The sequence below is a fragment of the Urocitellus parryii genome, chromosome 4, assembly GCF_045843805.1.
Source record: "Urocitellus parryii isolate mUroPar1 chromosome 4, mUroPar1.hap1, whole genome shotgun sequence".
Lineage (NCBI taxonomy): Eukaryota > Metazoa > Chordata > Mammalia > Rodentia > Sciuridae > Urocitellus > Urocitellus parryii.
Genome location: NC_135534.1, coordinates 30,079,585 through 30,107,282, shown reverse-complemented (window position 1 = coordinate 30,107,282; position 27,698 = coordinate 30,079,585). Strand labels below are relative to the sequence as shown.

General features: G+C 36.8%; 1 protein-coding gene across 1 annotated transcript in view; it reads left to right on the top strand.

Annotated features, from left to right (window-relative positions):
* Trim44 (tripartite motif containing 44) overlaps positions 1-27,698 on the top strand; it is a 113,937-nt gene that overhangs the window by 44,235 nt on the left and 42,004 nt on the right. Inside the window, exons 3-4 of the mRNA XM_077798136.1 lie at positions 4,690-4,929; positions 12,738-12,757. Coding sequence (XP_077654262.1) covers positions 4,690-4,929; positions 12,738-12,757 — 260 coding nt within the window. The remainder of the gene's footprint in view (positions 1-4,689; positions 4,930-12,737; positions 12,758-27,698) is intronic.

Genomic DNA, 27,698 nt, shown 5'->3' with positions numbered 1-27,698 from the left:
GAGGTTTCTTGGTGCTCTGTTAATGGAGATAATGAAAGGAAATGAGGAGCATACACATGGCTGAGCCTCTAATGAAGATGAGAAAGATGGTTTAAGGAAGAATTTAAATGTTCACTTAAGTACATTTTTTTTCTTTGTCATTCTCAACACCCATTATAAAACCCATCCACGTTAGATTTCTGACAGTGTTACTGAGGATCACTGAGAATGATGTCACTGAGCATGTTCGTGATGGAATGTAGTTCAGAATTCATCTTTTTGTTTCTAGGCTGCTTAATAATTTTCCTAATCTAGGAAGAGTGCAGTTGTTTTATTTGCAAACAGTGACTATTTCAGTCATACACAAGACACAGGGCATGGTAGATGTTGCCATTGGTTGCAAAAGGCTTTTGTCCTTAATGATGAAACTTTTCCTAGCCTGCCCTCTCTGAAGCCTGGCAGAAATTTGGAAGGAGCTCTCTCAGAGTGAAATATCAGAATAAATGCTGGAACCTATACAGACGCCCTAACTTTAAGCTTCCCAACTTCAAAATTTCCATGGACCCTAGCAGGTTGAAAGGGTATTGTGTGCTTTGTGGGTGGAGACATTTTGCAGCATCTGAAAAAGTTTGATTTCCATCTCTTTTTTCTGTTTGTGAGTATTAGGAGAGGTATTTATTTTTTATTTTTTTGGTTCTGGGGATTGATTCCAGGGATGCTTTATCACTGGGCTACATTCCCAGCCCATTTTGCTTTTACTTTTGAGACAGGGTCTCACTAAGTTGCTTAAGGCCTTGCTAAATTGCAAAGGCTGGCTTTGAGCTTATCATCCTCCTGCTTTAACTTCTGAGTTGCTGGGATTACAGGTATGTGCACTGCATCTGGCTAGGAGAGGTATTTAACATCTTCACATTCTTATTTCTTGCAGTCCATAATTCTTAAAATGCCTTTTTGGGGTGACCTCTTTTAATCCTTGAAGGAAATTTAGCTAATGGAACAAATGTTTCTGAACTCTTTAATCAGCATAGACTCGGATGCTTTTTTTTTTTAATCATTTGCTGGGCTTTTTTTAAAATTATTTTTTTAATTGTAGATGGACTCAATACCTTTATTTATTTATATATTTAGTGCTGAGGATTGAACCCAGTACCTTACACATGCCAGGCGAGCACTCTGCCACTGAGCCACAACCCCAACCCTTATGCTCTTTTTTTTTTTTTCTCCTACTACTGACCCTGATCCATCCAAGTTCATCTTAGCAATGCTTTTCTGGAACAAACCTTTCTTAAGCCATGATGCTTTTTAGCTATTATGCTTATTGTTTTATAATTTGCTCCTAATTTAGGGGAAAAAAATAAAGTCTGGGGGAAGATTTCTTATAGTCCAGCTAGTTAGGCGTTAATGGCTTCCAGACCATGTCAAATACATTGAGTGGGTGATATTTTTAAGTTCAGGCTTCTTAATTCAAGGTTTTATGTTTTTAATTATGTATGTGTAAAATGCCAGTCTGCTTGCTGCTTGGGTCTTGTTTTTCTTGGGAATGTGAAATATAGAGCATATAGAAAGTGCCATGGAGTAAGATATAACTCTTCAGTTGTAAATTCTTCAACGTTGCCAGGATTTACTTGGGGGGAATAACAGCCCAGTTGGAATAACAAATGTACTGTTCACTGAGGAAGTATCTTTATTAGAAAGAAGTGGAAAAAATGAACCTGAAGCAGTTAGAAAGGGATCATTAGAGGCAATATGTTGTGGCAGAAAACATACTGGACTGGAACAGAGGGGTATTACTTTTCTGGTTTTTTTTTTTTTTTTGACACAATACCTTTATTTATTTGTTTATTTTTATATGGTACTGGGGATCAAACCCAGTGCCTCACACATGCTAGGCAAGCACTCTACCATTGAGCTCCAACCCCAGCCCCAGAGGAATATTTCTAAACATGACTTTATTACTGTCCTTCCTGGGGGGCTCTTTTGCCCCTTCATCTATAAAATGAGGAGGTTAGACTAAGATATTCACTAATATGTTCTGAGTTTATGCAAACAAACCATAAGTTTTTCCAAATTACAAATGCTTTGCTTAAGTAATTTTAGTAAAATTCTGTTTAAGTAATAACAGCATTTCACCATAATGCCACTAAAACAAAGATATAGCATCTTGTTTGTAAATTAGGTACTGAAGGTTTTGACAACTTGGGGACTAGTTGACCAAAGGGAGGAAGCCCTTTTTAAGATTTCATGTGTGTTGAGAACTAGGTCTCTTGGTGAGATTTTCTTAGACACACTAAGTGCCCCTGATAAGTACTTCAACAAGGAGTGAGAGATTGTTATTTTAATCCAAATAGTTCCACTTTTGGCTTTATTGCATTTTTGGAATTCCAGACTAAGTTTTTGTGGGGGGTGAGGAAATTTGTGGCTTGAAAAAGTTTTGGCAGTTATTAGTTAGATGCTGTATAAAGGGGACCTTTCACTTCACTAGTGTGTCACTTTCTGTGGTTAATCCAGCTCACTCTTTTCTGAGTTTATAGAATTGGTTTTTTATGTAACAACTTGTGTATTTATAGTTAAGAGTATAAGACTATCTATCTCACTTTGGAAGAACTGAGGATAGGCTGAAGAAGTCTCAAGAAACTCACTAGAAAACGATGTTGGAGATTTCCATATAGCAGGTACCAACATGAAAGATCTGGCTTTGGAGAACTGTGAAGTTTTTATCCTGAAGCAGGATAGAACTTTGGTGAGGAGAAAGTGAAATAGAATCTGAGAGGGAGTTTTGAAAGCAGGAGTTCCTTTCCACAGGACTCATCCTTTTGCATGTCCACTCTCCTAGGGAGTATCTTCTTTGGACTCCAAATTTGAATGAATGCTGTTACCAGAAGTCTGTTTTTACAGTCTTGAACTAGGTCATAGAATATCTATCTGTTAATTAATAGAAAATGCAAGTGGGAAGAACACATAAAGGTTTTACAGGGTAGATTATTCTGCCTCCAATTCTTATTTGTGGCTTGCTCTGTATAAAATCAAGTGTCATGTTTTAAAACTTACATGTAAAGCAGTGGGGAAAAGAATTTAATTTTTAAAGCCTATGATTCATTCACCTGCTGCAGTCTGGTCCACAATTTTTCTGTGATGTCAGCTTCTTAGAACCACTTGTGTATATGAGGTCTAATAAAATAGATTGCAATCAGTTTTTATTATAGTTTCCATTTTTAGTCACTTGGAACTATTAAGAAAGATTCTTAGGCAGTCAGAAAAGTTCATCCCTGGGTAAAAACTCTCCAGTTTGATCTATGAGAGAAATCCTAGATCATTTAAGACCTAATTTATTTCAAGGGTAGGGATCCATTGATTAATACCATGATAAGGCAATAACAACCCTAGCACATATACACTAAAAACTTTAAAATTATATAATTACAGATCATAGTTCTCAATCTGATACAGAAAATGCAAAGGTATTATAATATTTAACATCCACTGCCCCCTGATCTCCAGCACCAGGGAGAGCACCTGCAGAGAGTATGTGCATTCTTAAGGGCTTATATCACTTAGTCATTGTCCGTGTCATACAGACCTTCTTTTGCATTGATGTTGTTATAGCAGTGTTACAAAAGCTATGTTGAAGGTATCAAACTTCTTTCAATTTTTAAGTGGCTAATTAAAAATGACTTCATCTCTTTTCCCCCCTTCTTCGATCTTTCTATTCCTCAGTTTCTTTGCTTAGTTTTTCCCACTTTGATTTCTTTGCTTACAGACTATTATGTAAACAGAGCATTAGATTAAGAACAAGAAGATTGGAAACCTAGAGCTGTGGTTCATTCCTGTAATCCCATTGACTCCAGGGGCTGAGATGTGAGAATTTCAAATTTGAGGGCAGGGCAGTCTCAGCAACTTCGCAAGACCCTGTCTCAAAAGCTAAAAAGGGCTGGGGATGTAGCTCAGTACTATATTGCTCTTGGGTTCTATCCCAAGTTTAAAAAAAAAAAAAAATGGTGAAGGATAGAGTCCTTTCCTCTCCTGTAGGTATACAGCTGTGTCACTTATTCATAGAAGAAGGTACTCAATTAAATAACGACTGCTGTCTCTTTCAGACCCAAAAATCTCTCCTGGCCTTTCTCCTTTTGTCTATAGTTCTACCTCTTCTCTCTTCTCTATCTCAGCTAGTTATAATATGTATAATTGCTTAAAAAGCTGGGGTTGTAGCTCAGTGGTACAGCACTGGCCTGGAATGTACAAGGCTCTGGGTTCAATCCCCAGCACCTCGAAACAAACAAAGCCTTTATAATATAAACCCTGTTGTGAGGAAACATCAATAAATATAGTTGCTGGCAACATTTAGAGTATCCAGAAATTCTTATTTTGGTAGTTTCTCACTTTGTTTGGCCTTTTTTTTTTTTTTTTTTTTTTTGCTTTAGTCGAATATAACCTACGGTTATAAAGAAGTAGTCATATATTACTAGTATAAAAATGTACAAAACCAAAAGCAAGAACGGATAAAGAATTCATGAATAATGAAAAAGGCAAAAATATTAGCATAAAATTTATCAAAGGATTTAGGGAAACATTGTTTAGATAATATTTACAAAACATCAGGATCAGATAGAAACCATAGTTTGGCCAGGGCTGCCAAGCACTTTATAGCAATAACTATACCCTTCCATTCTTTGTATGTCCTACTTATTCTTCTTACTTGTTTGTGCTTTACAGGTAACTCGGGACCAGATGAAGGTGTTTATACAACAAGAATTTAAGAAAGTTCAGAAAGTGATTGCTGATGAGGAACAGAAGGCTCTTCATCTAGTGGATATCCAGGAGGCAATGGCCACAGCTCATGTAACTGAGATACTGGCAGACATTCAGTCCCATATGGATAGGCTGATGACTCAAATGGCCCAGGCCAAGGAACAACTTGATACCTCTAATGAATCAGCTGAGCCAAAGGCAGAGGTAAATAAAAATGCCCATGATTACTACTAGCAAGAGACCTAGGAGGAATCTGATCACTATGTTCATTAACTCTGGAAGTATCCCCTTGTTGCCCCTGAACACAAATGAAATAATAGCTTGGATAAGGTGTACATGTTTTAACCAATGTGTAAACTAGTGTGGAAATACTCACCACTAGCGCTTGTACCCAGTGGCTGGTTTGGAAATGAATTTTTATCCACCATGACTTAAAGAATTACCAGCAGTGGGGCAGATAACAATCCCAGTTAAGGAGAAAAGCCAGAAATCAGAACCAGAGAAAGGATCAGTGACACATCCCAAGTTGTGAAATGAGCCTGTAAATAAAGTCCCAGTAGAGATGAGAACTTGGTTATAAATGAGAGCAAGTTAGGAAGAAGAGCATGAAGTAGGCCAGAATGAAAGATTTGGACTGACTCTGAGAATAAGTGAAAGAGTGCTTTAAGGTGGATCTTATATGGAATCAGCTGTATACATTGGGGTCATAAATGCTGGGTTGAGTGGCATGGATCTGGCATTGTGGCTCATGCTTGTAGTCTCAGCTACTCAGGATACTGAGGTAGGAGGATCACTTGAGCCCAGGCATTCAAGACAACCTGGGTAACTTAGTGAGACCTTGTCTGAAAATTAGGGGACACACACACACACACACACAAAAAAAAAAAAAAAAAAACAAAAAACTGGGCATGATGGTGCATGCCTGTGATACCAGTGACTTGGGATATTGAAGCAGGAGAATCATAAGGTTGAGGCTAGCCTTAACAACTTGATGAGATCTTCAGCAGCTTGGGATGTAGCTCAGTGAGTAAACATCCCTGGGTTCATTCCCCAGGACCCTGTCCCCACAAAAAAAAAAAAAAAAAAAAAAAAAAAAGAAAGAAAGAAAAATTTTTAAAAAATGTGGATGAAAGACACAAGGTAAATTTGAATCACCAAACATACTGTATCCATTTATTTTGTAACAGGGTTAAATGGTCTTAGGTATATTAAGCATTTAGGATCTGTTTTTAGAATATTTCAAGGCAATTTAAAAAAAAAAAAAGTTTATATTTCAGCCTCTAGGGAAAAGCTAGTGTTCTTCAGATTTCATAGTGTTAAGGTGAAGCTTTGGGTCAAATATATACCAGATAGATTGAGGGTAGCTTCTTCCAGAAGAAGAAAACCTAGGAGAGTCCTGTGGGCATTCCAGGACTGCTGCTGACTCAGTGAGCTCAGCCTTTACTGTGAGTTTTGCATTTTGTTTGTTTGTTTTTAGAGAGAGAGAGAGATAATTTTTTTTAATATTTATTTTTTAGTTTTCGGCGGGCACAACATCTTTGTTTGTATGTGGTGCTGAGGATCAAACCCGGGCTGCATGCATGCCAGGCGAGTGTGCTACCGCTTGAGCCACATCCCCAGCCCAATGAGTTTTGCGTTTGTACAAGAGAACCTGGCCTCAAAATAAACCAGTGAATGGAAGAGTTAAGATGTAATCCAGTTTGCAGGTATTATCCAACCTGACAGAAAATAGGAGAGACAATTGGACCATTATTTGGTCACCTATCCAAGGCTCTTGATTAATTTTCATCAGTGTATGAAAAGGGTATTTCTTCTTATTTTAATTTCATCCTCCTTAGAATTAAGAAAGCATGTCACTAAATAAATTTCTAGATAGACAAGAGAGTACTTTATAGTCATCATTTCCTTTAACTCTACTATCAGCATTTATTAACTCCATTTGACAGATGGTATATTGAGATGCAGAGAACTGTGGAGAGTCTGACCCAATGTTATCTAGTGAGTAAAAAATAGAGCCAGGATTCAGTTAAGTTGGTCCTATTCCAGCACCTGTGCTTTCTCCCTAGAATGTTTTGGATGCTAGGTGTGTTTTGTTGCTATGACGAAAATACCTGGCCAGAACAGCTTAGAGGAGAAAAAGGTTATTTTGAGCTTATAGTTCAGAGATTCATTTCACAAGCAGCTGACTCTATTACTCTGCGTGAGGCAAAGCACCTTGGCAAAAGGCAAGGAGAAAAGCTGCTCACCTCATAGTATCCAGGAAACAGAGACTCCAGTGATCCACTTCCTTTAGCCATGTTCCACCTGCCTACAGTTATTACCCAGTACAGTAGCCCTTTCAAATTACTAATCCACTGATCAGGTTATGGCTCTCATAATTTAATCCATTTACCTCCTGCATTAACACAGGGGCTTTGGGGGGACACCTCATATCCAAGCCATATGATTCTGCCCTAGCATCCAAAATCTCATGTACATCTCAGTGCAAAACAAGATACCCTATATTAATGAGTTGGTGGTGCTTCTTTTCTTCAAGAGTCTATATCCATAAGTCCCTATAGTCTTAACAGTTCCAGCCTTCAAGATTCCTTCTCCAAGAGTTCCCATAGTCTTAACAGCTCATGCCTTGCCCAAAAATCCAAGTCCAAAGTGTCTTCTGAGACTCAAGGCAAATTCTTGGCTTTGAGCCCCTATAAAGATCAAAAGCAAGTTGCATGTCAGAATGAACCCAACTTCTATGTATAACTACAAAGCTCTAATTTAAAAAGGAAAAAAAAAAGCAAGTTATATGCATCTAGTATGTAATGTCACAGAATAAACACTAAGCATCCCATTTGTATCTGTGGAAAAACTAGAATTCAGTGTTCTTGCATGCCTAAGACACTGTACCATGTAGAGGTGATCATTTTGTATCTTAATAAATAAAAAAGTTCAACCAGAGTTAACTTAAGAGATCAATAGTTTATCATTGTCTCAAATTTGACCCTTATATTTATTCTGTGTGTTGATTAGATCGTTCCTTCAAAATTAAAGATTTATTCTGTGTGTTGATTAGATTGTTCCTTCAAAATTAAAAATTGGATTTTGTGACATCCCTTTCACTTAGTTTCATTTCAAATAATGATTTTAGCCCATCTCACCATCATCTGTCCTTTAAGAACCTCAACTGAGAGAATTACTCTTAGGAATGCAGGAGCTGATAAGACTTAAAGATCAGGCTGTGACAAAATAAGCTATTAAAAATAAGAAGTAGCATTCAGCTGGCTAGAGCTATTAGATAATCTCATAGCTTCTTGTTCCAATAAATCTGATAACTTACTGGTTAGAGCAAATATCTAGTACCTTTATTCAATAGAGAAATTCTTTTCTTCCCTTTGCCTAGTGTGGTATTTAAAAAAATAATCATCTGCATTTTGAATTTAACCAAAAGATTCTTCTCAACATTTTGTTCTTCTCCAGCATACAGCAAAGTTTAAAGGATTTTATGGATTACACCCATATACCAACAATCTAGATTCTAATCCATTAACATTTTGCCAATCTTGGTTCATTGCGTTTCTAGCCAACTTTTCAACCTTCCACTCATCAGTCCTTTTTATTTTTAGTTATAAAGCAAAATAGAACTTCTGGTTCTGAAGAACTATGAACACATTCCATTTTACTTCTTGTACTAATTATAGCAAAAGTCCTTGTCAAAAGTCACCTATCAGAAGACTTTCAAGGTGGAGAAAGATGGCATAATGACTGGGAAACTTGGGATTCAAGGAATGGCAAGGCAGTGAATTACTTTGGGCTTTTCCTTGATTCTTATGTGTCCTGTCCTGAGTACTCCACAAACTGGAAGCATTAATGCTAAAGACAGAAAGCAAATTCCCAAGAAAAGCCAGCTCTCTCTAACCAAAGGACTGGGAAAAGGGAGGTCTAGTTGTAGAGAAACACTTTTGATCATACGTGCTTATTCTGGAAATATTATGGGCATTTTTGTCTTTTGTACAGTTTTTAAAAGAGTATTGAACTACAATGAAATGATACTAGAAAAAAGTTCTTTCAGGTGGGGGCATCATTTAAAATGATATATGTATAGCTTAAGCATTTGTTTTAAACTATGTATACTTTTAAAATTCTGAGTCAAGGCTTTTTTGAAAATATGATTTTGCTAATTGGAGTTAATTGCAATGTTTCTGGTATAAATCACATCCATACTGTACCATCTAAAATGTTCGATTTTATACTCTTTATACTGGAAGGTATACTGTTGAAAGCAAGCTGAATACAAAATCTTAAGTTTTTAAAAATTATTCTTGCATTTTGCATTCATCATCTACAATCAGAACTGCCACTAATTTTTTTTAAAGAGAGACAGAGAGAGAGAGAGACAGAGAGAGAGAGAAAGAGAATTTTTTAATATTTATTTTTAAAATTTTTCTGCGGGCACAACATCTTTGTTTGTATGTGGTGCTGAGGATCGAACCCGGGCTGCAAGCATGCCAGGTGAGCGCGCTACTGCTTGAGCCACATCCCCAGCCCACAACTGCCACTAATTTTTAATTCCTCTATTGAAGCATTCAAATTTTCATGAAAACAACTTGTAGAAGCAACAGTTGTCACTCTTGTACTCATTGTTTTGTTAATTAATTAAATGTGTCATTATAATTACTAGCTCAGCTGAATAAGCAGGTTTGGGATTAAGTTTGTTTGCCTTGGTGAGGTAGAAATGGAAGGTTACATTAGAGGGTGGCCTGCTGACCAAGAGCATTGAGGATGTTTTAAGAAGGAATTTGGGAACATGGCTTAATATAACAAGTCCTTTAAATGGAAGTTAAACAGATTATCATTCCTAATATTTTTGAAACCAGAGTGAACTCATAATAGCAGTAGAAATTAATCTTAAAACCAACAGTTTCTTGCCCCTTCTCTTTTTCCTGAGTAAATATTTATTATGTGTCTTGTTCTGTTATTAGGTGCAGTGAATTCTCAGGGAGTTGAAATCCAAAGAGGGAAACACTTTATGATGCTGTCACTGTTGGTTTTCTTTTCTAAGTACTAACCTAGAGGATGAACTATACAGATACGAAGGACAGAGGAGGATTATGTGACTCAAGCGATTAGTGAGGAAGTTTCTGAGTAAGAATTGATCTTATGGGATGGCTAGGATAACTAGACTTTCAGAACAGAGATGTACATTTTGAATAGCAGGAACAACATGTGCTCATCTTTGCTAGCAAGTTAGCAGGCATTTGAATGTCTGCTGCCCTTTTCAAAACGGCCCTATATTTCATGTGTGTGTGTTCTTTCACTCATTTATCCATCCCTTCATTGGTAAAAAAAATCTCATTCTGGCCTTCCTCATGCTTTGCAATAGTGAACATTATTTCTGAAAAGAAGTATGCATCTATAAGCAGAAGAATGAACCAACAACTAGATATTATTATGTCCTATGTCCTCTGTTCTTTCCTACTCTCTCTGTGAAATGTTATTAATAATTCAGAGAAAGTACAATAACAGCCACCATTTGTTGAATACTTAAAATGTGGCAGTCTCATATTTATAGTTTTACACAGGTTTTTCTCATTTATTTTAATCCATATACTGACCCTTGGTAAGTGTTAGAATCTCCATGTGCAGATGAGGAAAGCATAAGTTAAGTAAATTGATAAAAGCTTAATTATTGAAATTAATTTGAGACCATGTTTTTATAATTCCAGTTTCTTAACCCTGGCATCAAGATGTGAAATTGTGAGAAGGAAAAAATTTAGATTTTTTTTTCATAAGTTATGTTTCAATATCCTAAGAGCTGAGTGCAGTGGTGCATACCTGAAATTTCAGCAACTTAGGAAGCTGAGGCAGGAGGATTGCAAGTTGAAGGAAAGCCTTAGCAACTTAGGTTGACCATATCTTTAAAATTAAAAAAAAAAAGGACTGTAAAGTGGTCCCTGGGTTCAAACCCCAATACCAGAAAAATAAGTAATTAAAACTTCGAAAGATAATTGAAAAAAAATGTGTTGAGATTTAATTATCATAGATTGTTTTGTCACTCATAAGAAATTTAAATTATATGACACTTTTCTTGATGTATTACAGTTTTTATGGGATATACCAATGCATTAAAATACAAAGAAAGTTTTCATTGTCCTTGTATTTGGCCCTCCACCACTCACCCCACTTTCCTCTCATTGTGAATACACATGATTACCACCCCTATTAATATTTTAAATCCATAATACTCTGATGACTTCTTGCCGGGTGTGGTGGCAACTTGTTACTTGGGAGCCAAGGCAGAAGATTCACCATTTCAAAGCCAGCCTCAGCAGCTTAATGAGTCCCTAAGCAACTTAGTGAGACCCTGTCTCAAAATAAAAAATAAAAAGGCTGGGGATGTGGCTCAGTTGCCCTTATTTAACCTCCAGTGGGTAGTCTGATTAAACGCAGCATTCTGGCTACAGCTGTCCTTTATAGGCTTGCACCTATCTTGGTAGTCTCCTTTTATGTCAGTTATACTCTCAAACTTACCCCCACTTCCCCTTTTCTTAAGTTACACAGAACTCAAAATTTTTTTAACTGTATATTTATTTATTCATGTGTGTGTGTATTTGAAACACCTTTGCTCTTGCTAGTCCAATGTTCTTCCCATCTTTCTCTGTTGTCAGCCTGGGAAAATTCTACTTACCTCTTAAGTGGCAATACATGTGTCATTTTCCCTGTGAAGTCTTCTCTTGGAGAGGCAATGTTTATTACTTTACTTTTGACTCTTAAAGCATTGTGTTTATGTCTTTTTAAGAGCCCCTAACATTTAATTCATTTTCCGTTTCCCTTTCTGCTGATTGGAAGCTTCTAGAAGGATGGATCATTATGGGTTATTTATCTTTTATTCTTAGCACCTACATACAGTTAATTTTAAATAAATCATACTGAATTGCTACTGATATTCATAAATAACCTTTATGAAGTATATCCTTTGTCTCAGGCAGTATGCTTAATAATTCTAGTCATTATTTAATCCTTGTACTCACCTTGTGATTCAGAGATAGTTATTGCCCCATTTTACAAATTCGAAAATTGAAGTTAAGAGAGGCAAACTACAGTAACACAACAAGCAAGTGATGAACTCAAAATTTGGACTCTGGCTCTAGTTCATTGTCTTTAGGAATCCTTCATTTTCATTTATTCATTCTCTGGGAAGTATACCAGAAGATACATTCTCTATTGAGACCATTACTGAATGACTAAAGAAGAGATATAAAAGATATTCTGTCACCAAAATAAGCGAGCTCTCTCGAGAAATGCTTAAGAATCATTTGAACGATCTCATTTGGTCATAAAGACCCAAAGGAAGCAGCTGTGATTCTTGAGAGAATAATAAACATTTTTGCAAAAGAGTGAACAAGAAAAAGAAAGCTATTTTTTGGCTAAAGTTTGATGTGGTTCATCAAATTCCAGAACTAATGTCTTACTGAGAAGACCAAAGTCTAGATTAATTCATTATCTTGCCCAAGGATGCATAGTTAATAAGTTTCAGAGCTCAGACTAGAATCCCAATTTCCTGAGTCCCACTTCTGTATCTTTTCTACCTTAGCATCCTATATATTAGAGTTTCTATGTTCATGTTTGGATAAAAAATGCTAGACCAAGGCAGAAATAAAGTCTTTGAAGGAAACAGCTTGATGCTTTTGGAGCTGGTCAGCTTTTGCCTATGACCTGCTGCTATTTTGAAGCTCTCTGTTTGCTCAGAATCAAATATTACTGGTCATACAAATAAAAAGGCGAGGCCATTATTTAGGCCTCCTAGGTCTATGCATTCATCTCTCTGCTTGCAAGAGCAAATTATCAGTTGATTTCTGCTGGGCAGTTTTAATATAGGATTACATTAGTTCTTATCTTAGACCTTGGACATCTGTTGGTTTGTCTTTGTTACAATAAACGCACAATGTTTGCTTTCAGGTTGGGAAAAGAAAATCTAAATTGGTCTCTGCCAATAATGATTTCTAATACTTATTCTTTCTCTTGTCTTTCAGGGTGACGAGGAAGGACCCAGGTAAGATCACATCACTGTTGCTGTCTATTCTCAGAATTCAAGTAGAGTGATATTTGTGGCCTTTTAATGCCCCATGAAATATGGACAGCCAAGGAATGGCACAGAAAAGGGATCTCCATCTTCAGCCAGGGCTTTGAAGACCTTATTTTATAAGACTCCTATCTCTCTCCCCATCTGTGTCATTTCCTGCTTGTAACCTTCAGATAAAGGTAGATTCAAAAGTATGTGATGACAGTGACTTTCCTTTATTCTCTAGCACATTCGGAATATCTTTTAAGAGCAGGCACTACATTTGAATGGTTAGGTGGATCCACTTAATAAACTTTTGCTTGTTCTTTTTTGATTGGAATTTCTTTTTTGATTGGAATTGGATTGTTTTATTCTTTAAAATTCTTTATTCTAATAAAGAATACTGGATCTATAGCCAGTATTCTTTATTTCTGAACTATAACAATTTTATATCTTACCCAAGTCTCTGAATTCTAGGACACAGGTGTAAAAACTTTGTTTAGGAAAAAAAAAAATGCCATTGTTATTTCTGTATCCACAGTTGGATAAAATTTAAAAGTAGATTTCATGATTGCCTCAGCCTTGCAGTAAACCTGGATGTTAGTTTACTTACCTTTTCTGTCATGTAAACAAACTAGGAAGTGCTACAGCTGTGCCATCAACACAACCTAGGGGTATTTGTACCACGTAAAATCACATAGGCTCAAGGACTTTTAAGGTTGGGAGCAGAAAGGTCATCTAGCTACTGCCATTTAAACTATTTTTAGCAGAAATACCCTTTTTTAAGTAAGACCTCAAGTTGTAGAACTATTTTTCTCTATTTAAAGTTAGGGCCACATCCATTAGTGAACCTTCTTTCTTCATCTCAGTAGACCCTGAGGGACTTTTGCAGAGACCAGGGTTCCTCAGAACTCAGTTTGAAAGTCACGTAGTTCAGTTCCCTCATTAAGAGAAGCTAAACGAGTTGTCCAAGATTAACTGACATTAGCAAGGATATGACTTTTTAGTTTTATTTCAAACCAACAAATTCAATTCTTTATCTCTTTCTCTTTTTTTCTTCTTCCTCCTCACATCCTAAATCCTTTCTTAAAGTTCTGAATGTTATCCCACATCTGCATTTCCTGGTGCTTCCTTCCATTGGAAACTCTGGTTCTCAACCTCCACTCTAGAACTGCAAGAAACTCTCTAGTGTCTTATCTGCTATAGCTAAAGCCACAGGCACCCTGCTTTAAACCTACAGAGCCTCAGGGAGTCCCTTCTGTCTTCCAGCTATCCTAAGGAACGTGTTCCTTCCGTGTTGTGGTTTCCTCAACTCCCTTCTGTTTATCTATTTAAAATATATTTGTGACCTTGTTATGGTCCAGGCCCTGTGGACATATAAGGCAGATCCCTATTTGTGTGGATCCAGAGTCCAGACAGGTGAGCATATAACAAGCGCTTACACTGTCAGGGAAGTGATAAAGAAAGTATAGGCTACTTGAGGAATGGCTCCTGGTCAATCTTAGAGGAAAAGAGGAAGCTTACCAGACATAAACAGAGGTCTGAATGATGAGAAAGCAGGCAAAGAAGGAGCATGGATCAGTTGTAGATAGAGAAAAACTTGTATAAAAGTTACAGACAAGGGAATAGAAGAAAGAAAACAGAGCCCAGATCATTTAGGACTTCAGAATAAAGCCGGGTATTTGGCTTTATCCTGAAGTCAGTAGAAAGCCACTAAAGAATTTTTAAACAAAAATTAACTTGAGCAGGTTTGCATTTTAGAAGTCTACATTTTCTCCAGAATGGAAAACGAATTGGAGGTGGGTCAGGTACCTAGGAGACTGGTGTAGACTAGGTGTCTTAATTTAACATTTTATGTTCTATAGCAATTTACCTAAGGCTAAGTACTTTATAAAGAAAAAATCTCAAGTTCTGGAGATTTAAGGACTTGGCATCATCATCTGATTGGCTCTGGTGAGGGCCTCATAGTAGATGGCATCACAATGGTGGGAGCATGTGTAGAAGAGAGATTCAGAGGAGGTGCCAAGCTCCTTTATAACAACCTATTTTCTGGGAACATATCTAGCTCCATAAGGCCTGCATTAATTTCTTCTAAGGGTGTGCCCCTGTAACCTAATCCTCCTTCATTAGGCCCTCCCCCTTAATGTTTATACCACTTGTCAACATCACCACGCTGGGGACCAAGTGTCCAGCCCATGAACCATTGGAGGACTAATTACATCCAAACCACATCATTAAGCTACCAGTGATGGGAACCTAAATCAGTATCTCTTCTGGTTATTGACAAGGTTTTTACCATTTTGCATAGATGTTTGATTCTTCTTGGCATTTCACCTCTTCTATTTTCAAGATTAGCTCTACCTCCTATTTTTTTGGGGGGGAGGGGGTACCAGGGGCACTTAACCATTGAGTCACATCCCAGCCCTTTTTACTTTTTGTTTTGAGGTAGGATCTCACTGAATTGCTTAGGGTCTTGCTATGTTGTTGAGGCTGGTTTTAAACTTGTGATCCTTCTGCCTCAGTCTCCCAAGCCACTGATATTGCAGGCGTGTACCTCTGTGTCCCGAATAGCTCTAGCTCCTTAAAATCTAGAAATCCAGGCCAAACATAGCTCTACATCTTCTTTCCCCAGAAAGAGAGTTTAAACAAGACCACAATAGAGAAAATACTTTAGCAGAGATAATGTACAGGCTCCACAGGATGCAAATGGCATTTTTGTTATGAGAGAACTTTCTTAGGCTGAACACATTCATCTTTCTGGCCACATTGATTAAAAGAATACAAGGACCTTAAGAAGAGACTAACTCTCTTCAAAGATACTATTTAGTATGAACTACTGACTCTGGAGTTTAATTGTAGATACCTTCGTGCCATTTTGACAAGGCAGTGGTGAGCCATAAAGTTTTATTACTAGCAACCAAAATGTCAAGCTGTCTTCCTTGAGCTGGGCTGCCATGGATGTCAGCAGGTTTCTCCTGGACTGGGACTTGACAAAACCCTTTTAGGGTTTTGGTACATTGAGCTCTTAAAGAGCATGTTCCAGTTTACCAGAAAGAGGGAAGAGGAGTCAAATTTTTACGTATTGGTTCCATTCAGTTTATTTGTATTAACTATCATTTGGCCCAATTTATACCAATTAGCACTTCAGGGCAGATTGCCTTTCATATGAAATTTCTCATTTATGATATGTACTTTACCATTTCAACAAGACAAACAAAATTTTGTTCTAGCAACTTCTGTATTATTGACAGTTGATGCATAAGGGTAGCAGATAAGAAATGTGGATCTCTCTTCACAGAAGATGGATGAGGAATGACTCTGGAGACCTTGAGTTCAAATTCTTCTTGGATTACTATGCCTACTAGTATGCCCATTAGTATGCCTAGTGTGTCCTTTGCTGACATTATTTCCACCTCTTCTTACTCTCTACAGAGTAGAGGGAAAAATAGATTTCAGTTGGTCTTCAATCAGTGGAAGGAACAAAGGAATATTCCTGTCCATGGAAATATATTTTCCTATAATAGATCTTCCTCCATTTCTGCCAGCTAGAGTCTCCTTGCCTTCTTTTGATTTTCTGAGCTATTTGATATGAGGTGAACAGATACTGGGCTTTTGGTCATGTCTGTTCCTGGCCCTGAGCATTATTGTATAGCTGTCCTGTTAATTAACAATTATTATCGTCATCACCATCATCATCATTTTAGCCACTACTTATTGAAAGTTTATTAAGTCTAAAGTACTTTTGTATATTCTCATTTAATCCTCATGTAAGGTTTATGATGCAGTTAACCCACTTGTCAAATTTGTAAATGCTTGGAGAGATTAACTTGCCCTACTTCATAAGACCAGTAAGTAGCCAGAGGCAAGACCTGAATTAGTCTGGTTTCAGGGCTCATACACTTAACCACTCTTTGGACTATCTCCAAGAGACCAACACACTTCTCTCTGACCCTGTATGAAAGCCAAGAGGATTCACACACAGTACTCAGAGGATCACTTTGGTCTGGTTCCTTTAATCTGTGAGTTTTTAACTTGTTCTGACATTGAATTGCTGTGGCTTCTTGTTTTTACAAGCGACTTCTCTCCTTATCCTCTACCATTATACAGATGTATTTCTTTATCTCATCCTCACATAATATCCTCTGAGCTTCAGCAGCAAAAGAGGTCCTCTCTGTGGAGCAGCTAACCAAGCTTTCCTTTGACCCCATAGAACAGCTGCTGCCTGTTGCTCTTCATGTGATAATTTACTCTTCAAATCCATGACATACACTCATGTAGCTGGCAAAGATTTTCGGAGGGCTTGGAGGAGCAAAAGTCCTAATATGTAGAACATGGATATTAACTGCAGTGGAGTCATCTCGATAATAGGGTGTCTTTGAAGCCCAGAGTGATTTTTTTCCCTCAAGCAAAAAAGCAATTTACACTTTGGCAGCAATTTTTTGTCTTCTCTATGCTATTATGGGAGATCTTGTGTTCGCTCCCTCTACATATTGGCTCCTTCCCTGCTCCAGCCAGAGCCTGCTGAGAAGTAATATATATTGGAGGAGAAGGGATGGCAGTATGATCTGCTGATGGGAAAACAGTTGTGCAGAGGAAGGAAATCAGAGGGAAAGACCCTTAAACTCTTGTGCTCAGAGGAGAATGAGCAAGATCCGGATTAAATTTTGATTTGCTATTGAGATTTTCTATGATTTTTTTTAAACTAAGAGGAAAATGGCTTTTTAATAGTAACAGCCATTCTTGGAACTTCTGTAGAATTTTTCATCTTCAAAGTTGGCTGTTATTCAGGCAAAATCTCCTGCTGAGATCAGTATGAATGTGACCTATGCTGATTCTGTGATCCAACAGGAAATGTATTCTGAAGAAGTAAGAGCCAGAGGAGTCAGCAAACCTGGCTTCTATTCTTGATTCTGCCACTGACTGACTGACTGACTGACTGTGTGACCTTAGGCAAGTCATTTAATTTTCATGTAAATTTAGCCTCATTTCTCCCCACTCCCACTTCTTCCTCATTTGGGGGATATAATTGTGATAAGGAACACAAGTCTTGCATCAGATATGAAGTGGAAGAAATCTGCTTATAGATGAGATAATTTGGTAGATTTTTTAATCTCAATTTTGTTTCTTGAAAAAATTATCTTGAGGCTGTATGCTAGATACTCTTTCCCCGCCCCAAATGAATAACCTTATGTTCTTGAATATACATTTCTCTTTTTGACTATCTAGAGGTTTTAGAAATACAATAGAATTGAGTCAGTGGTCTCCTTAAATTTCTGTTGTCTTACTGCAAACTTATGGTTTAGTTGTTTAACATCATCTTCATTTCAGAATCCCTATCTGGAAGCCAAAGAAAATGACTCTATTATTGATAACATGGAATATAACTTGCAGGGCTGCATTTTATGCAGAGTGAGGTTCCAACACCTAAGTTTGTTGATGTCAAATGCAAGCCTCCTTGTTAAAGTATTTGATTTTTAGAAATCTGCCTGTAAGAGTCACAACTTTATATTGTGCATGTTGGTTTATTAACCAGAAAATCTATTCGCAGCTAGAAAATTCAACCTAGGTGCCTCTGATTTACTGCATTTGCCTTCAAATAGAAATGTTATCTAGGAGAAGCCTGTACTCTACCATACATCTGCCTGCCCTTTTCTGGTTCCATAATTCTAGGGAGAAGGCCCAGTAGAAAGGGTCCTAGGTGTCACTTTACATTTTTGCACCTACACAGTTCAACTTTTATTTGCCATCCAGTACAGTAGTTACCATGATTGGCAGGTTAATCTTGTTTATATATTTGACCTCAGAGCTCATCAAGATAATACTTTCCAGTAGGAGTTCTATTCCCTAACCTCTTAGACTGAAAAGACTTTATTAATTTGTTTAGCAAACATCTTTGTGTGCCAGTCCCATTACTATGCCTCAGGGACATGAGGATGACTAAGGCCTATTTTGTTCCTACATTTAAAGATCTCAAAGTCTAGGTTGAAGAGAGAAGTTTAATTTTAATTTTATATTTACATATAGGATAATCATTATTGTCATAATTACTAGAAAGAAGCATTTATGGAATACCAGCTATATGAGAGGAAATATTTTAAACATATAAATATATTAGATCATTTATTTCTTACAACAGTCCTAGTAAGTGATTGCATTACCTTCATTATTTCTCATCTGAAATGGAAATATTGCATTGCAAGAAGGTTATATATTAAGAATATCACATGGCTAAAAACTGGTAGAGGCAGCATCCCAACTCAAGTAGTCTGACTCTGGAGTGCAAACTTTTAATCACTGCACTATAAATAATTCTATAAAATAAATATGTCGATTAGCTAACTCAGAATAAAAAAATCAGAACAGATGGCGTTTCTTCTGGCACTTGACAGGTAGGTAGGGCCAGACATTTTCAAATAGAACAGAAAGGTCATCCTGAGTATAAAAGCTCAGAGGAGTGAAAATGCATATGCTGTGTGGGGACTAATGGGTAACTCTGAGACTGACTGTGCAGGAGATGAGACTAAAAGGTAGGTGCATCCAGCTTATAATGAGTCTAGTATGCTATGCTGAGGTATCAAAAGTTTGTAGTATTTTCTGTTATACTTTACTTCATGACTGCAGCATTATCCCAAGAAATTCAGACAGACTTCTGGGTCTTAATCGTTTCTTGCTATAGTCATGTGTCATGATTTGTTATAGGTAAATTGTTTGTGCCTCAGTTTCCCAATCAGAATCTCATATCTTATACTTAAAGGACAGATATGCTATGAAGCATTGAAAATATTCTCCTTTTGGGTTTATTATTTTAGATAGAAAAATAAGAAACTGAGATAACGTAGTTTATTTACATGCCTATTTTGACATCTCTTGTTTTCCTCTAATTTAAAATAAAATTTGGAAAATAGTTAACTAATTCCTTATGATTAATGGAGAGAAGCAATGTTAAAGCACAACATTTTCCAAATAGAGGGCCATAGATGCTTTACTTAAAAGTTAGTCAAAGAATTAAATTAATGTGAAAGAATGACTTTGATCCCTGAGATAGATCCAATAGGAGTCTGGCCACAGCCTACTTCTCTTCTTCCTTGTTTGTTTTCATAGCAATTTTTGGCAAGGACTAAGAATAGATTTTAGGAAGTCACAAAATTCTAGTCTGTGTTTTAAGAATAACTAAATTTGATGTCCTTGGTTATGCCTCTTCACCTGTGGGCATTCATAGCAAAATTGTTATTCGTGGTGTCTTTTTTATTTTAGGAGAAATCTGCTAGTCTCAAGCATCTTCTTGCTTCTTCCCAGTAAAAGGCAGGCAAAAGGTTAATAATTCCATTTTTCCATAGCTTCCACAGGATGCCCTCTTTCACCACTTCTATTATATAGTTCTTGAAATTCTAGCCAGAGCAATTACACAGAAGAAATTAAAGGGATATGATTTGGAAAAGAAGAACTGAAACTATATATATATATATATATATATTTTTTTTGCCAACGACATGATTCTATACTTACAGGATCCAAAAAATTCTACCAGAAAACTTCTAGAATTAATAATGAATTCATCAATGTAGCAGGATATAAAATTGATACCCATAAATCAAAAGATGATTCATTCATGATGAATCCTCTGAAAGAGAAATTAGAACTACCCCATTTACAATAGCCTTAAAAAAAAATAAAATACTTGGGAATCAACAAAAGAGGTAAAAGACCTCTACAATGAAAACTACAGAACACTAAAGAAAGAAATTAAAGAAGACCTTAGAAGATTGAAAGATCTCCCAGGCTCTTGGACAGAATTAACATTGTCAAAATGGCCATACTTCCTGAAGTGCTATACAGATTCAATGTGATTCCAATTAAAATCCCAAGCTTCCTTTCTTTTTTGTAAGCTCTGTATGGCTGAACTGCATTCATCTTTTTACCCTACAGCAAGCATCTGTAACAGATGCTAGGAACACATGCTTGGTAGGTTTTGCTTTTCTTTTTTCTTTTCAAGATGCTTTAAATTTTAGTCAGTAAGTGCAAGTTTTCTTCAATTTGGAATTATAAGAAGATGGCTTCAGAACTTTTTAAGAATTGTTAACAAAGGCTGAGATAAAACTGGGGTACCCTAAATGGTAAGTGTTTGCGATGGTCCAAAATGTACTTATTTGTACCCATGACCACATATAAGTCATTGTAGGTTCATGAAAGAATTATTTTCTTAATCAGAAGCTGGGGTTTCAGGAAAGAAAAATATTTTCTTATATAAATGCCTCACTCCCTCTGCTTCTTAGCACTACTGCCTATAGGTTACAATGTGGTTGTAAAATGCAGAGCATTTTTTTCCTTCCTTCTTACACTCTAGTTCCATCAATTCTATTTAAAGGAAAGTGAGATTAAGCATGAGAAAAACAGTGCAGAGAAGGAGGAGCTGACAGAATTGCAGTGGAATCAGAGAAAGAAGCATTTCTCATCCACTCTGGTTACTAGATGCATCTTGGTCTATATGCTGTGAGCAGTGTGTCATTTTATTTCACCTGAGGTATTGGTATTGTTATTTGAACAAGGATTAAAACTGACCAAGATGTAAACTTTGTCTAAACTTTCAGGGTTGTTAAAAATTAATAGTTAATCAGCAATAACAATGAATCGGAGCTAGACCTACATATATTATTTCAAAGCTTTAAAACAATTCTATATAGTTTGGTTATTCTAACCCCCTTTTTGTATTTGAGGAAGTTGATACTATAAGAGAAAAGTGATTAAACTATGGTCATACAGTTAGGAAGTGATGCACCTAGGATCAGAACCCAGATCTATCAGGCTTAAAATTCTGTACTTTCACCCATTATACTGTAATGCCTTTGTCAGGAACTGGAAAATTTTTATCTTCTAACTTTTTGGCTGAAGATAAATAAAGCTGATGGATAGGATTGTGACAAGTCAATAGGGATTTGGCATTTTTATTTGATTTTTTTTTTTCATTTCTTTATTGAATATCAACATTTTGAGAAGAAAGTTGAGGTGTAGCTTGCCTGGCAAGTGTCTAAAGTGGAATGAACAGCAACTTCTTTCCCCAGACAGGTAAACATTAGTTTACTCCCTGGCTTTTGTGGGGCCAGCAACTGCTGTTGCTTCTTCTGAAAGAGCCACTGTTCACCCAGTGGCAGGTGCAGGCCAACTGTTGCCATAGCAACAGTAGGAAAAGCAAGCAGTTTAATTCCAGAACTGATAATTAACTGGGGGTGGGGTGGGGGAGGGGAGAGAAATGGGGGATAATTGTTGCAGGAGGGAAAACTTAGCAATTACTGGCAAGTTGCATGAAATGAAAAGGCCAGGCACAGATGCTCCAGCCCAGCATGCCCCTGGCATTCAGCTTTCATCCCCTCTGGTTAGAAATTTTTGATAAACTAAAAGTAAGTGTCAAGTCCCCCCAGCCAACTAGTCTCTTTTAGGAACCACATGAATAAAGAGGAATGTTACATAGGTTGTGAAAAGAAATGCAGGGGCCCAGATGAATGACATTACTCAGCCAGAAACAATCCGGAAATGCTGTCCAAACTCTATAGGAAGAATTGTGCTTGGGGATAAAATGTGACCCATAAAACATACATGTGAATTTCTACTTCTGTGAATGGGGAAAATGGAGGAAGAGTGGCTTATTAGGAAGAAAATAAAAGGAGGACTTATAGAGGTGATGAACTTGTTTAGATACTTGATTATCATGACTTCTAGTCTGTCAGTCCTTCAGAGATTGTACTAAAGCACTCAAATGTATGATTATCTCATTTAATCCGTACAACAGCCTAGGAAGAAGACACTGTTATTCTCATAGCAGACACAGAGATACTCAATACTTTAACTAAGGTTAATAAGATATTGTAGTGAATTCTCTTGTCCTATTGATTTTTTTAATAAAATAGAATATATACTACTCTATAAGGAAATCATAGTACCAGTATAAAACAAAATCAGACAATTTATAATAAAAAGGGAAATATTTTTTCTAATAAAATTCTATAAGCTACAAAATAAAAGTTATTGAATGAGTAACATTAGAGAATATTCTCTTGTGCTTTTGAAATCTGTCAGGCTCACAGGTCAAGATTAGCCCCATGTCCCAAGCCCTGATCAGATGAAATTAGCTCGATCAGATCATGATTTTTTTCTAACATTTTCTATGGCTCAGACTAGGCTAATGGTTGGTGACTTCATGACATTACACAATGAAGAGAAACTGCGAAGAGAAACTGCCCATAATTATTCTGAATGATCTACTTTTACCAAAATTCCATGATGTATTTTTCATAAGAAAGATCCTATCATGTGTAACAAAACTCCCCTTAATTTCTTTGTATATGAGAGAGAGAGAAGGAAGATGGGATTTTACTTTAAAACAAAGGATCTTAGTGGGAGGAGAAATGTAACATTCATTTAACGATATTTATGGAACACCTTTGTCCCAGCATTGTCTTTGGTAATAAGGATACAGTTGTGAACAAAACATTCATGGTGTCTGTCCTCAAAGTGTTTATGTTCTAGAATTTTAAGTAAGAGTCTAGAAATTTAAGTAGTGTATGTAATTTAAAATACATTTTTAGGAGACTCATTGGTCACTTCAAGACCCTTTATAGAAAATAAAAGTTGCCCAGTTCTTCTGTCTGGTAGGAAAATATACAGAGATTAGAGTAAGAGACCAGCATAGATTGATAATCATTACTTAAAACTCTGAGCTTACCCACAATTTTTAGGCATTTGTCAAACTAGTAAGTTGATGTACAAGCAAAATAATATCAAAATTTGAGAGTTTGGGCTGGGGATATAGCTCAGTTGGTAGAGTACTTGCCTAGCATGCACAAGGCCTTGGATTCAATCGCCAGCACCAAAAAGAAAAAAAATTGGGAGTTTTTACTGACATAATAATTATGCTGGAAATGTAATTTTGCCTGGTAATGGAGATGGAATTATTTCAAGGAGCTCTCATTAATGTACTGCTCATCAATAAAAAGCATACAACCTTTCTTTTATTAGATTAGATCAGGGTCATGATACAAAATGCTGTTGGAAGAATTCTGCCTTTTGTTACAACAAAATAAATTCAGCATTGCTTAGAAATCTAAAGAAAGAAATCAAAATCAATGAAGTCAGAAAAATTCACCATCCACTTTGAAATCTCCACAGGCCTTCAGTCATTTCTGCAAGATCCATTCTTCTTCCAGGTATTTAACACATTTTATCAGGGGTCAACAATATTCTAGGCAGTGCTTGGTGTTGGGCTATAGTAGAAAGCAAAACCAAATGCAGTCCCTTTAGCAAGTGGTCGTCTTCACATTCCATGGGCATACATTTATTTTGTGTTTGCGCAACTCTCTGCTAACTTAAGAAATCAGCACTCTGTTAAAAAGTTGAACATAACATGCAGCTATAAATGGAAATCAAACCAATATAAGGTTTCCTGAGTATATGAGACAACAAGAAATTATTTGAGTTGTAGATTGGCTCTTCTCTAAACTAGGGTTCCATGGTCCAATAAGTTGAGCAAAAGCTACTTATTACCTACTTCTTGGGAGTTCCAAAGGCTCCATGGTATAATAAAAACTTACAGTAGTCTTATGAGAGTATCCTATGATAATGGAATGTTTCTTTGGTTTATCTCAGTGTTCCCAAAATTATTGAACAGAAAACTCTTTTAACTCCTTTCACTTAAATATCCTTTAGAAGTGGTGTTCCTCAAAATATAATATGGAGAGTGCTGTTCATTCTGTACCAGATGTTGGTACCAGTTGCTAATGATTTGCCATCTAGAAAGATGATAGAAGAAATGTTAAGAGTTCATATCTCTTTAGTTTGAAATCTCCTTATATTTTAGTTCAAATAACTGGGACTCATATACCATTTTATACTATTATTGATATGGTTTATTTCTACCATAAATAGAGTATCAAGGTTACAAATAATGAAGCTAATGCACATTTGTAGGAAAGAAAGGGCTGTGGAGATTTTAATTTTTTTAAGTTTTGTAGCAAAGAAAGGGCTATAGAGATTTTAATTTTTTTTAGTTCTTGATAGACCTTTATTTTATTTATTTATATGTGGTGCTGAGAAGCTAGTGCCTCACATGTGCCAGGCAAGTGTGCGACTACTGAGCCACAACCCCAGACCGAGATTTTAACCTAAAAACAACCAAACTTGGTTGTCCATAATTCCGTCTGTTCTGTGGGGTTTTTTTTTTTTTTTGAGAGAGAGAGACAGAATGAGAGAATTTTAATATTTATTTTTTAGTTTTTGGCGGACACAACAACTTTGTTTGTATGTGGTACTGAGGATCGAACCTGGGCCGCACACATGCCATGCGAGCGCGATACCGCTTGAGCCACATCCCCAGCCCTGTTCTGAGTTTTAATCTTAACAGTTTAATTCCTTTATATTTTTAACAAGAACAAAATTGTGGTACCACTGAACACCAAAAATCTAGCACATTATGTCTAACGCAGAGTACTCCCTTAAACACTGGTTGAAGGACCGAATGAGATAGTCACAAAAAAATTACTAAATACAAAGCAGTGTACAGTAATGACATGTTTCTAGTTTTGAGCCAGTATATTAAAATGGGCTTATCCTTATCTCATAATAGTGCCACTTACATCCAGTAGCTCTTATCCACTTACCACATGTTGGAAGGAACCAAGAAAAATAATATATATAAAAATATTGTGCAAACTGCTAAATACTATATTTAAAGAATAGAGGTTTTTTTTTGTTTGTTTGTTTATTTGTTTGTTTCCCACAAATGATCATAGAAGTGCTCAGCATTCAGTGTATCAGGAATTTCAACAGTATCTCAGTTTTCTGACTTACAAGACCAAGAGCAGAAACAATGAGACTAGGATTTCAGGCCTTCAGTAGAACTTATCTGTCTTTAAATTTTCTTATCAATAATCTCAGAGGCATTACCCACTCTGTGTGAATGATCACATAAGATAATTTATGTGAGAGTATATGAAAAAATAAGAAATGTAAATGATGTGCTGTACTCTTTAGAAATGTGAAGTGTTAAACAAGTGAAATATGATTGTATTATATAGAGTTAGGTCTTCTTATAATGGTATTTGTGATGATATAATTGTGTCTACAGCTGAGGTTCAAATATAAATTATTTAAACAATCATTTGATTCTGCATTTTTATAATTTACTAGTGTACACAGACATTTCTTTTCTTATTTCATGAGTCCTGAGAGGTGGTTTTGCTGTCTGTATATTAGGGAGATGAGGGAATTGATTGAGAATAAGAGATTAGTCCAAGGTTCCCAGTTAGAACTGAAAGTATCAAGAGGCAGGATTTAAAAAAGGCCTTCTATTCTATATCCCATGTCTTGGCTCTTATCAGTACCTTTGCTCAAAACAACCCTCGCTTTCTCCTCTTTCCAAAATGCTATCATCCTTGACTTTGCATCTTAATAAACGGCATCATCCTGTCCAAACCCCAATGCAGGATGCGCCTTTATCATCTTCTTTCCATTTTTTCATATTCCAGGCAATCTGCTAATCAAAATACTTCCTACCACCTCCATCCTTCCATCCTTGTCCAGGCCACATCATTTCTCCACAGATCCTACTGCCTTTTGCCTCTTGCCACTTTTACTCATCCTTCCCACCACCCCCACTCCCATTCCATTTCTCACATAGAAGCTCAAGGGAACAAAATTTCAGGGTACAAAGAAGATCATGTAATTCTTGAATTACGAATTGTATCACACCCAGAATTTGCTTCAGAAATACCCAGGGGAAAGCGGGCCTACAAAGCTATGCAAGACAAGTCTTGTCTCCCTCTGTGTCCTTATGCTGCCCGTTCACCCCATTGCTCACATGAACCACACTGCCTTCGTACTCTACTTCATACAGATTGGAGTTCCTGCTTACATCAGGGACTTTGTGCCCTTACCTCCTGTGTCAGGGCCCTTCTGCCTGAATGAATGCTCATCCCCAGGTCTTCATGTGACCCAGTCTCTTATTTTATCCAGTCCTCTGCTGAAATATTATTCCTTCACACCTTTATTTCTTACTCCGTTTCAGTTTTCTTCATATACTTGTCACCACATGAAAAGGTGTCATATTTTAACTCATTGTTTTCCTTCTTCCTCACTAGGAAATAGGTGTCATGAGGTGAAAAGCTGTCTCATTTACAGACCCTGTATGTTATAGATCATAACAGGCACCCATTTGATTTTTTTGGGGGGGGGCGTGTCTAGGGATTGAACTCAGGGGCATTTGACCACTGAGCCACATCCCCAGCCCTATTTTGTATTTTATTTAGTGACAGGGTCTCACTGATTTGCTTAGCACCCTTGCTTTTGCTGAAGCTAGCTTTGAACTCAAGATCCTCCTGCCTCAGCCTCCTAAGCCGCTGGGATTGCAGGCATGCAACACTACACCTGTGTGTTAGTTTTTCCCTCATTTGACTTTTTTTTTTTTTTAATAAATTGCTTTGTAAACCCTATTTTGTGAATTGTGGAAAGAACCCTGGTTTGGCATAGATTTACTTAGATTCACTGATCACACCCATCCCTGTCACCTCATACAGGTTATTTACCTTCAGAAGTTATTTCTGAATTTTTGTTATCCATAAAATGTCAATAACAAAGTTATAGAACTTGGGTGAGAGATTACATGAGCAAATGTATGACTTATTTGAAAACAGCAAGGTCTTATGAAAGAGAAGGAAGGTAAATGAAAGAAAAAGCCTGTGTGTTCCTCTCAGCCTGTTCTCCTTTAGGAAGCACTGGTCTTATACAAGGGGAATTATATAAATCTACATCTTCAGTGTTTCTCTGCAGCTCAGCACTCTATGGCTTGACAGAAACTTGACAGTGACAGTGTTAAAATACCAACCCAGGGTCTTCATTCTTCCTCAAACTCTGGCCTAAAGAATAACTGGTCCAAGCCATATGGTTC